This window comes from Carassius carassius, chromosome 19, assembly GCF_963082965.1.
Source record: "Carassius carassius chromosome 19, fCarCar2.1, whole genome shotgun sequence".
Taxonomy (NCBI): Eukaryota; Metazoa; Chordata; class Actinopteri; order Cypriniformes; family Cyprinidae; genus Carassius; species Carassius carassius.
In genome coordinates, this window is record NC_081773.1 from 20815770 (window position 1) to 20828209 (window position 12440).

The 12440-nt window shown below is 36.5% G+C and overlaps 2 protein-coding genes across 6 annotated transcripts in view; one reads left to right on the forward strand and one right to left on the reverse strand.

Moving 5' to 3' along the window:
* Window positions 1–499: 499 nt before the first annotated feature.
* On the reverse strand, window positions 500–3034 carry fundc1 (FUN14 domain containing 1). Its single transcript, XM_059499408.1, has 5 exons — window positions 2947–3034; window positions 2193–2355; window positions 1982–2057; window positions 1246–1374; window positions 500–1080 (listed from the first exon to the last, which is right to left on the reverse strand). Exons 1-5 carry the CDS (start codon window positions 2978–2980, stop codon window positions 1003–1005), a joined length of 480 nt encoding a protein of 159 aa, XP_059355391.1. The 5' UTR covers window positions 2981–3034; the 3' UTR covers window positions 500–1002.
* Window positions 3035–4001: 967 nt separating this feature from the next.
* Window positions 4002–12440, forward strand: part of kdm6a (lysine (K)-specific demethylase 6A) — a 60613-nt gene continuing 52174 nt past the window's right edge. For 3 of the 5 annotated variants that reach the window (XM_059500242.1, XM_059500246.1, XM_059500244.1), the window contains exons 1-4: window positions 4003–4446; window positions 4584–4647; window positions 7883–7991; window positions 8079–8128. In XM_059500242.1, the coding sequence (XP_059356225.1) occupies window positions 4286–4446; window positions 4584–4647; window positions 7883–7991; window positions 8079–8128 (384 nt within the window). In that variant the 5' untranslated portion in view covers window positions 4003–4285. Of the gene's footprint in view, window positions 4447–4583; window positions 4648–7882; window positions 7992–8078; window positions 8129–12440 lie in introns of all 5 variants that reach the window. The other 2 variants (XM_059500243.1, XM_059500245.1) reach the window with 1 other exon arrangement.

The window sequence follows — 12440 nt, forward strand, 5'->3', positions numbered from 1 at the left end:
TGGTGTTGGTCCACTGTGTTTTCTGAGCTCCAAGGTCAACAAAGCCGTATAGCAGGAAGTTTATGGAGATGCAGATTTCATTTTCCAACAGGACTTGGCACCTGCACACAGTGCCACAGCTTCCAGTACCTGGTTTAAGGACCATGGTATCCCTGTTCTTAATTGGCCAGCAAACTCGCCTGACTTTCTTCTGAAAATCTATGGGGTATTGTGAAGAGGAAGATGCGATATGCCAGACCCAACAATGCAGAAGAGCTGAAGGCCACTATCAGAGCAACCTGGGCTCTCATAACACAAAACATGTATATGTGTGTGTGTGTGTGTGTGTATATATATATATATATATATATATATATATATACATAACTGCATGTAAAGAAGTCCATGCTTTTGTCTACCACAAATTATATAAAGTTGTTTTTTAAACCTTCATTAAAATTTTATTTTTTTCCCCCTTGTAAAAATCAAAACAACATGAATAAACCATAAACAACCAGAAAGACATCCTTTTTTTATTTTTCCACAAACATGTTATTGGTGGGTGATTCTGTATATTTAAAAAAAGAAAAGAAAACGCAAAGTAAAACACTCAAAAAAAAACAACACATGCTTCTGAACAAGTAAATATTATGGAAATTATCCAACTAACTCTAATAATGTATTGTCAAAAACAAAGCACAATAAGAAACACTTTAGTTGTATATGTAACAAACCTCATCTTGATGTCTTATTAAGAGTATGCAAAATAAAATAAAAAAATAAAACCACAACTACAATTTTCTATAAAGTTATTGGCACAATATCTCTCTTCATCAGGATGATTAAGCTATGTACAGTTAATCAGCATTGTAGAGGAATATATTTAGAACAACAGTTCAGCAAATGTCCATTGCACTGCTTCAGACAATAAATCAAGTTCCATTGTTGTATTGCTGTGACACCGACATAAGGGAGAATATTAATGTGCAAACTACTTGGCAATACAGTAGATCCAGGTTTCATTTAGGATGCCAGGCCCAGCAGAAATCCTCCAACAAATCCACCTGAGATAACAATATTCCTCTTCACAAATTCTGTCGACTGTAAGAAAAAGACACCATTTACAGAATGTAGGATTAGTAACAGCTTTCTAAAGTGTTACATGACCACACTAAATAATAATACAAAATGCTTTATTGAAATTTGGGTAGATTAGCTGGTTGATTGGTATATGAAGTTATAACGGATGCGTGAAAGAATACCCACTTCTTCTATAAAGGAATTGAGCTCAGGGGCTGCTTTGTTTGCCTTTTTCTTCAGATGCTTTTTTGCTTTATTGACATCCTTTTCCACTTTCTTCCAGTCAACCTGCACATAGCCACTGTGGTTGGCAATCTGAAATGAGAAAAGTATGATTTGTTTTCCTCTCTTAACATGACATAGAAGCATAATAAACCCTTAAAGGAGTAGTTCACTTAAAAATGAAAATTAGCTGAAAATCTACTTACCCTCAGGCCATCCAATGAATTTGAGAAACAATCACTGGAACAGATTTAGATAAATTTAGCATGACATCACTTGCTTACCAGTGGATTCTCTGCAGTGAATGGGTGCCGTCAGAATGAAAAAGCAATATTATGGATAGAGGCCTTGTCTTTTAGCCAGAAGGAACTGTTTGAAGTTAAAAATTAATTCATGATGTATTTGTTTATTACAAACACACAGATTTTTCTTTTTAATTCATAAAATGTTAATGATGAACTAAAGTTGTGTTTATTGTTATTATTGTGATGTTTTTATCAGCTGTTTGAACTCTCACTCTGATGGCACCCAACAGCAGAGGATCCACTGGTGAGCAACGATGTAATGCTATATTTCACATCTACATGAAACACATGTACAGTACATGAATGAATGACCTGAGAGGGAGTAAACATTTGGCACATTTTCATTTTTGAGTATTGGCTACGACATATGATGCAAGCATTTTAATAATTCGTACTTGTAGCAAAAGAAATCCTCCTCCAACAGCAGTAGCCACAATTTTTCCAACTCTCTGAAAAAGATAACCAGTACACCTGGAGGACAAAGTAATTTTGGATTTATTAGTATGCATTATTTCATACATGTAAAATAGAATACTGACATTGGGGAATCAAATATTACAGCACATAGGAAATAGCATCGGTTTATTATTCTGTATTAAGACTAACCATCCTGTCACTCCACCCATCATGATCTGTGAAGCCACAGAGTACTTTTCTGCAATGGGTCCTGTACTGTTCCCAAAAACAAGACTCCACCATTGATGCCTCCTGGCATAATCTGTGATGTTAACCACCTCATATAATTCATCTTCACTCTCTGCATCTTCATCTGAAAACAAAAGTAACTGTTATAAAATAAGTAAGTTAATAGTATTTCTACAGCGTCCAAAATAACAAAGCATGGATGCAAGTGAATATACACCATTATATAATTTATTAGGTTGTTATGCATGGGTAAACAATTGGCATACATATTATTCGTGTATTTCCACCCAAGAACCAACTGTAGGTCCAAAACCTGTTTTACATTCTTTAATATTTTAGATGAACCCCTTTATGATCGGATTTAAAAACAAAGAAAGTTAAGAAACAGCACGAACCTTAGGTATTTTAACAATGATAATGTCACCAACACATCGCACATTACCCTGAAATATCAAACCTGAGAACAAGGCACTATTTTGAATGTATTCAGCGACATGCAGTTACTAAGACATGATTGAGAATTAATTGAGAGAACATGATTGAGAGAGATTTATCCACATGATATCTGCACAGTCTGCATAATAATAATCGATCACTTGCAGCTCTACTACATTGCAAACTCTTGGAATTTCGTTGCATATAAGCTATAGAGATAAATAAACAGGTTGTCAATCAATAAAGGCTCTTGAAATGTTTGGTTGGCCAATTTATTTACCTTCACCGCGATCCGCCATTTTATGAGGCTCCATTCACACAGTACTCCAAGCCGCTGCAGCGCTACGCACAATCCTGCGTAACTTACGTGCGATCACTGTCCACGGACCGCTACGATCGCTTATGTGCGTTATTCACAAAATATTCTGCTAATTATTTCGAGTGTAGTTTTACATTTTAAAATATGGTTTACCTACAGTATCAGAGATCTTTTAAACCTACTGCCTGAAGCTGGCTTAATTTAAGAAACACTGTATTATTTGTATAATAATAACACTTAAGCAAGGGAGTAAAAATAAGATAAATAATTAGTTCTTTCTTCTCTTTTTTACTTTCTTGCTTAGTATATTGAAGGATGTTGAGATATATCTTAATAACTCTAAATAGAATAGTGGAAGAAAGAAAGAAAGAAAGAAAGAAAGAAAGAAAGAAAGAAAGAAAGATAGGATAATATAAAATAGGGTAGAGCATGATAGGATAGGATGATTTTGTATGTGATATGATAGAATATTAGGATATTTATTATCTGAAATTTAGGAATTACATCATTGGACAAATACAAAACTGATAACTAACTATAAAATAAAATACAGTACGGAACAGTGCAATTCACTAACATACAATAATAAAAAATTACAGATCCCTGAGTGGAATTGTATGTACATTAGAAAGAAAGAAAGAAAGAAAGAAAGAAAGAAAGAGAAATAATGTAACTAAATATTCCACATTTGGCACATAATCTGGAGTAATGAAAATCATACTAGCTCATGTAACAAACTGACTAATAACTAGAATTCAGGCACCGTTTTCCTCACATCCTTAAAACTCTGAGTTCTCAAACAGACAGATGCTTGAGCCAATAATGCGTTTTATGTTGGTGTTACGTAATCATAATAAATCCAGCTGAGCCAATGGCAACAGGCGAAGATGCGGCGTAAAGTTGAGGGGTTTGTTATTTACCCTCCCCCTTGAAAGTTTATACGAAAAAAGGGATCCCGAGACAAGGCCGATCACGTGGTCTCCACCGAGAGCAGCCATTGGCCAGAATCTCAGAGGAGGCAGTCCGACGGCGGCGGCGTGGGCTCGCTTGAGTGACACAATTATAACAAGTTTGAGCTGGCGACTAGGGGGAAGTTTGAGATATTACTAAATAACAATTTGCCGTTAAATCCCACATTGCTCGTTCTGCATGCATTTTGGTGTACCTGCGACTCATTCATGTCGAGGACAATGTGAAAAAGGGGGACATTATTTTCCGTCTATTCTTTTTTGCGTTCAGATCTACGCAAAAAGGTGCTCGGCTTGCGGTGCGTAAATATTTTCGCTGGTGTTTTTTGTCTATGAAATCGTGCGGAGTGTCAGTGGCCGCTGTAGCTCGCGCTGCTGCTGCTGCTGCTGGTGATGAGGAAAAGAAAATGGCGGCGGGAAAAGCGAGTGAAACCGAGGAGGACTTTCCGAAGCTTACGCCGCAAGAGAAGGAGCGCTTAGCCAGCGTGGACAGGTCAGTTAAAACCCCTTTATCTGCACCGAGAACCCTCCGTGCATTTTTACGGGCCTTCCCCGCATGTTAAAGCGGTGCAAATGAACGCGATGGAGGTAAAGTAACACGGAACCGCCTGTGTTGTCTTCTGTTTGCAGCACACTGTTTGGATTTCAGAGGCTTCATGAAGATGGCGCCAGAACGAAGGCCTTGCTGTTAAAGGTATGAGTATATGACACTGATGGAGGTCTGGAGACAGATAGACACATAACTGCAAATCCTATGACATGCTATAACATGCATAGGTCTGTGTAGACATAAATATATACTTTATTAATCAGCAGCAATACAGTCAGTATAATGCACAGAGACAACTATTGCATTGTACAGAATAATGTAGTGTGCGTGACACTTTTATAATGCTGTAAACAGATGTAAACTTTCTATAAAATCCAAGAAGACGCACAGTATTAAATTCAGATTGTACTATACTTAAAATGATATATTAAAAGTTGCATATAGTACGTCCAACTTCATCCGCATACACAAGTCACTCACGTAAAGCAATAAATAGGTCATCAGAGTGATTGTTTATCGTTGTATATCTAAACTTATATTGTCGCACAGCTCTAATCTGCTAAATACGACTGCACGGATATATTAGTTAAATCTTCATGATTTTAACTGCTTTGAGTTTCGTGAAAAGTGCTATACAATTGAAACTGGCACAATGCATGTCAGTGATGGGGATCTGTAGATGCTCTGCGGTGATTATTTTAAATATTAATCTGCTTTGAAAACAGCATGTGGTTCTGTAATGAAGAGTTGAGGGTGTTGTTTTTATTCTTTTGCCACCGTTTGAGTATCAGTTTAGCAGTCTAAGGTTGTTTGTTTTAATGAATTATCTTAATTCTAGAGAAACGTCTTTTATCTTTTAATTGAGCCAGAAGTTGCATCTGTCGTATGATGGTGATAAACAATCTCAGTAGTGTATAAGTTTAGCTAAGTTAGCCGAGCTGTTCATATTCGGTTAGGCCAAAGTTGTGAATTATTGAACTTATTTTGCTGATCTTAGACCAGACTGTAGGCTATTTTCGTGTTTCAAGATGAACTGGGAAGGTTAAAGCTCTGATCTCAGTGGTGTACAAGGCAGAAAGGCTACATATTAGCTGGGTAGCATGATGCTAACCAATGTAATTGCATGCGAGGAGTCGTTTGAACGCTACTGGGCTCTTTTCAGTCTTTTCTCAACACCCAGGCGTTCAGTAAATCAGTAATCAAGTTATTTACGAGAACTTGTGTGAGGTTTAACATTTAATCTGGCAGATTCGAGTACTTCTGAAGGGGTTTGTCATTATGGCCGAGCAAGTTGACTTTGTCAGGTTGCCTTTGCAAGCAGCATTTGTTGCAGTACGTCAGCGCTGGATATTTTGTCACTTGATTATTTTTTAAGGTACATTTGTTTTTATTAATACTTATGTTGTTTATAACATAAGGAAAGCATATAATTGTGTTTTTAAAAATTAATTGTCCTATTGTAGGACCCATGAAATAAATAAATATGAACTGTAGTAAAGTGATAAAGAAAAAGATTAAGAAGTTCATGTACCTGAGAAAAGTGTTTTTTTTAATCTAAAGAATAAATGTAAGCTTGTAGACAAAACTATCCTGAAAAACAATTATATGAATAGCTTAGAATTATTGTTCATATACATCAATTTGCCACAAGAAATGCCATAAATAATTGATGCATCTTAAAAATAGTGACTGTTTATACAAAAAATGCTAACTATAATAGTAATTATAGGCAGTAGAGATAGACAGGTGGAATGTTTAATGAGCCAGACATTTTGAAGCTGTGGAGCCTCTTACAAGAAAGGGATGATTAATTTAGAAATAGACCTGCGCATCCCTCAGTGCTCCGCTCATTGCTGTTGTTCTGGTCTGCTTGCTGTCTGTCTGCCGCTGTGCAACTCTTCCCACAAGCTAGCCATGTCTGTCAAAATGTTCAGTGTCCCAGATACAGCCAGCACCTCTTTAAAGACCTTTGAACACTGCGGTTAAATGAGCATTTCATTTTAGTTTAACTAGAACATGTATTCATGGGTTTAGCACAGACTATACTGACGTTATTTTGGTTCCTAGATATGGTCTAAAAAGAAAATGTTCATGCAAGATATTTTGCAGTATTTGTTTTATTTAAATGAAAAGGAGCTTATTTAAAAGTTCTCACATAGATTATTTTTCTAAACAAGGATCAGTTATTCAATATGTGAAAGTTTGCATTGGTCAGTCTGAATGTTTAACTTTTTCAATTTCATATTCTGCTGCCTAATGCATGTTTTACCAGTTTAAAACACCAAGTTAAATATTCCAAAACGCATAGACAACAAAACCGAATGAAAACCTCAGTGTTCTGAACTTCTTGTGTCAAGGAACATAACCAGTGTTGTTTAACCTTTTCTATGACCTTCAGTTCTGTTCAACTCGGGTGACCTTGTAGGTGTATCAGAGCTTTAAAGGCTACTGACGGGACAAGTGAAGAAGTCTACTGGTTGCTGCATTAGTATAGTTACAGTGATGGGTCCTGAAGTACTTCAGTGTTGCTTTGTGTCCAACATTCTACCAAAGCATTTAAAAAGATCTTTAATGGTGCATTAGTGTGGCATATGCCACATTTAATTTGTGGTTAAGATATATGGTCTATCTTGTGTTAGATGTAAATGTAACATGCAACATGTTTTATAAAGCACGAAAGTGAACTTTAATGTTGAATTTTCAAAATGCACTCATTTCCCACATATAGACTACAGTATAGGGTTATATAATGCGTATATTTTATGTCTGTTATTTTCAGAAGGGTTGAATTTATTTGATGGAAAATACATTTGTTATAACAATCAGTGCTGAAAACCGTTGAGCTGCTCAATATTTTTGTGGAAAAACTTTTTTTTTTCAGTATTTTCTGATGCATAGAAAGTTCAAAACAACAACATTTATTTGAAATATAAATCGTTCGCGATGTTGTACTAGTCCTTCCTGTCACTTTTTGTCAATTGAATGTGTCCTTGCTAAATAAAAGTGTTAATTTCAAGAAAATTTGACCCCCAAACTTTTAGCATATGGCTGCTGTTTAATTAGGCAAAAGGTTTTAGAATGCAGACTTTAGGTTTATAAATATTTCATAATGCTTGGTGAGTGCTGAGATACATGATTTATATACATTAGAAATATCAAACGAATATCTCTTTGCATTATATATCTTCACCTCTGTATTTTATGGTAAATATGACAATAGTAATTCATTGATTGAATTAAATGGTAGTTGATTGAGAAAATTATAAAACAGTCACAATTGGTTTGTCCTGGAAAATGTTTTGCCAAGTTCAAGACAAACTGGTTGATTTCACCAGGTGGTCTTTCTGACTTTTGTTCACATTTACTATTTGCTTCTCAGGCTGTTCGCTGCTATGACGTCTACATCTTAAAAGCTGAAGGGAAAGTGGAGCCAGAGGTTTTTTGCCAGTTAGGTCACTTCAACCTTTTACTGGAAGATTATCCTAAAGGTGAGTTCTGACTAAAGGAATATTTCTTTTATTGTCATTGAAAATATAACAATCGGTCTTAATAAGTTTCTTTTGTTTTCTTTTCAGCATTGTCTGCATACCAGAGATACTACAGTTTACAGTCAGACTACTGGAAGGTGAGCAGGGCCGGACTGGGACTCATTTGCAGCCCTGGAGTTTCATGCCTTAGACTGGCCCACTTTAGTTCACGACTGACTATAGGCTTATTTAAATAATGTAATTATAGGCCTACATCTGCAAAAGTGAACTGTTCCCTACAGCCTTAAAGGGTTAGTTCACCCAGATAGCAAAATTATGTAATTAATAACTTACCCTCATGTTGTTTCAAACCCGTAAGACCTCCGTCCATCTTCTGAACACAGTTTAAGATATTTTAGATTTAGTCCGAGAGCTCTGAGTCCCTCCATTGAAGCTGTGTGTACGGTATACTGTCCATGTCCAGAAAGGTAAGAAAAACATCATCAAAGTAGTCCATGTGACATCAGAGGGTCAGTTAGAATTTTTTGAAGCATCGAAAATACATTTTGGTCCAAAAATAGCAAAAACCACGACTTTATTCAGCATTGTCTTCTCTTCCGTGTCTGTTGTGAGAGAGATCAAAACAAAGCAGTTTGTCATATCTGGTTCGCGAACGAATCATTCAGTTCACCAAATCGAACTGAATCATTTAAACGGTTCGCATCTCTAATACGCATTAATCCATAAATGACTTAAGCTGTTAACTTTTTTAATGTGGCTGACACTCCCTCTGAGTTCAAACAAACCAATATCCCGGAGTAATTCATTCAAACATTACACTGACTGAACTGCTGTGAAGAGAGAACTGAAGATGAATACCGAGCCGAGCCAGATAAGAAGAACCGAGGAGCTGATGATACTGTGCATGTGTGATTCAGCGTGAAGCAGACTGACACACAGAGTGCCTGCACCGAACTGATTCTTTTGGTGATTGATTCTGAACTGATCAGAGGTGGGTAGTAACGAGTTACATTTACTTCGTTACATTTACTTGAGTAATTATTTGTGGTAACTAATACTTTTCGGAGTATATTTAAAGATGGGTACTTTATACTCTTACTTGAGTAAATTTTTGGGGAAAAATCTGTACTTTTACTTCGTTACTGTGGGCGACGCTCCTCTCGTTACTTTATCTTAATGCAATAAATGTTATAAATGCTTCAGTTTATTCCAAACGCGCCGTCTACTTTTCTCTGGGCAATGAGCGATGCCCATTCGCGAATGATTCATTCTTTTGAGTCAATTCTGTTCAAAGGCTTGATCAAACCAATTAGCACAAACGAGTGAATTGGTTCATGAATCAGTTTGAATGAATCGTTCAGTTCCCTGCTGCACGCGCTGAGCGTCTGAAGGGGTTCACTCAGAGTTGTAACATTTAAGAACCGAAAGAGCATTGAAAACGTGGCTGGAACTGCACTGAATTGAAATCTGCAAAGGTTATTATTTGCTAGCGATGGAGATCCTTATTAGATGAACACCGCGTGTGCTGTCTACTGTTTAACAGGTAATAACTTGGGCTACATTCGAGTACAGTACACGATACCACTGTGACATTAGTTTGTTGTACGTCTGTGGCTTATAAGAGAGGGGAGTCAAGTTGAATGCAGCTTCCAAAAGACAAAAAATAGCCGATAAACATTTTATTAATTTTAATACAATCACACCGGCGTGAGTACGTTCAGCAAGTCATATCATCAGCTGCTTAATTCAGATCTGTGATCGCTTGCTGGCGCTTAGCCAGAGATAGATGTGTTTTTACAGCACTGCGCATTATAACCAATCACACATGATTCTTTTGAGCTTATTAAAGCATTGGCCAATCAGAGGCGTTCAGATGAGTCATCGCTAAAATGCCGGTGCTTCCTTCACTCGCTCACTGACTGAATACTTCTTCCTGCGAATTCTCTCGTCAGAAACAACAAAGTGCAGATGTGTGTACGAATCTTTAATTAAGATATTGATTTCACAGTGTTAACAGTTTCAGTGATTTTAATGGGAGTTTCTGAGAGTGATTGAAATCTGTCAGTGACTGTCAGTGAAAATTTTCTTTAATAATGTAAATGTTATTTGCTCTCTTTCTGAACAATAAAAGATTAGTAGCAATATTTATATCACATTAACTTTCAATGTTAAATTCACATTTAATATAAAGTCAGTCATATTAAAAATATGTTATGGCATGACACCTATATCTGTTACTTAAGTAAACAGACAGGGTTTTATAATAAATTACATAAATTGGAGTAAAGGCTGATGAAATATATACATTTATACACGCACACATACATTACATACATTTTATCTATATATCTAAATAAAAATAGGCTCAGTATATATGACCCAAAGTAACTAGTAACTAACTACTTGAGTAGATTTTTTATCCAATACTCTTTTACTCTTACTCAAGTAACTATTCAAGACTAGTACTTTTACTTTTACTTGAGTAAATATTTCTAGAAGTACTTTTACTTTTACTTGAGTAAAGTTTTTGGGTACTCTACCCACCTCTGGAACTGATTCTGTGCTAGTGTTATGAGCGCGGGTAAACCGAAGGCTTAAATCAAGGGCAATCATCGCAAATCGTCGAGCGCAAAAGAACCGGTGAACCGTTTTCTTCAACCGGTTTATTGAATCGAACTGTCCGAAAGAACTACTGGTGATCTGAAAACCAATGCAACCGGTTCTTGACTCGTGAATGAGTCAGTCTTTTGTTCATTATCTGGCTCTGCTCGGTGTTCATCTTCAGTTCTCTCTTCTCTCTCCCACATTAAAAAAGTTAACAGCTTAAGTCATTTGTGGATTAATGTGTATTAGAGATGCGAACCGTTTAAAACAATTCAGTTTGTTTTGGTGAACTGAATGATTCGTTCGCAAACTGGATATCCAGACTGCTTTGTTTTGAACTCTCTCACACAACAGACACGGAAGAGAAGACAATGCTGAATAAAGTCGACGTTTTTGCTATTTTTGGACCAAAATGTATTTTCGATGCTTCAAAAAATTCTAACTGACCCTATGATGTCACATGGACTACTTTGATGATGTTTTTCTTACCTTTCTGGACATGGACAGTATACCGTACACACAGCTTCAATGGAGGGACAGAAAGCTCTCAGACTAAATCTTAAATATCTTAAACTGTGTTCCAAAGATAAACGGAGGTCTTACGGGTTTGGAACAACATGAGGGTAAGTTATTAATTACATAATTTTGCTATCTGGGTGAACTAACCCTTTAAATCATTGTCTTTTTGCTAGCATATCTTCATCAAACGACAATTATTATTAGGTGCCTCTGTTGGAGGAGTCAAAAGATAATAACGTCATCATTAGGGTTGCCAGTTAACTTCAGAAATGGAAAATAAGGGACAGTTTTGATTCTTTATAAGAAAATAAGGTACAGAATAGGGGGAGCTCAAAATATTTGTTGTGTACCATAATGTGTGCCTAAAAAGTTCTCAGAAATAATCACATTTGTTTTGTTTAAACTTTTTATATACAACTATTCTAAAAATAATTTTGTCAAAAAAAGTAATTGGCCTGAGTAAATTGTGCCATTACAGAATAGGCTCTGCATACTGCAAATACTGTGAAAGTGCATACATACAAATGGAATTGAAATGTAAAAAGCATAACAACTGAACATCTATGAAACATCAGTCAATAAAGTATTTTTTTGAATGACACTTCAACTTTTGAACTAAAATTTTATTTCAACCATATAGCCTATGAATGAATGATTTTATATTTTTCAGTTAAAGAAAACTTGAAGAATGTGGGCTACTTCTGGTCCTTGGATTTGTACGTTTTCAATTGGCTTGAAGTTGATTTAGCTTATTTTGTTTTCTCCATTCAACAGAATTGACTTACAAAAGTGAGAAGTATCTTCCCTTTGGTAGATTGAGTGTTTTGATCGGATGTTGGCCCATGATCAATAAGTTTTTTGCCTTCCCAAACTGATTTGGCAAATTCAAAACGGGTAGAGTGAAATGGAATTGCCGTTAGCATGAGTCCCGCTCGCTGTGAAGCGGGAGCAGACGGCAGAGGATTGATTGCTTTCAAATATGGGACAGACTGCATTCTGTAGGCTATAGCTTTTATACGAGACGATACCGTATTATACGGAACGGCTGGCAATCCTGCGAGTGGGCCTGCGAGAAAATAATAAACAAAAAGAGCAGGGTTGGGGCTGCTGTGAGTGTAGGCAGCCTAGGACAACAGACCGGCCCTACAGGAATTCTCCTGGTCCTCCCTATTAGCCAATCCAGGCCTGAAGGTGAGGGATGCTTGATTCTCAGTGGTTGTGCACTTGCACAGTTTACACTACCAATGTGTAGGTAGTGTTAATTACAGGTGTTAACAGTGTCCGGTGTGTTTTGGGAATTCATTGTGACAGGATCAGGCCCACTTT

Excerpts from the sequence above, each read along its gene's own strand:
- fundc1 (XM_059499408.1), bottom strand. The coding sequence starts at position 2,980 with ATGGAGCCTCATAAAATGGCGGATCGCGGTGAAG. Across the intron at positions 2,058-2,192 it reads ATGGGTGGAGTGACAGGATG|GTGTACTGGTTATCTTTTTC; the intron begins GTTAGTCTTAAT and ends TTTGTCCTCCAG. Across the intron at positions 1,081-1,245 it reads TCAATTCCTTTATAGAAGAA|TCGACAGAATTTGTGAAGAG; the intron begins GTGGGTATTCTT and ends TTTTTCTTACAG.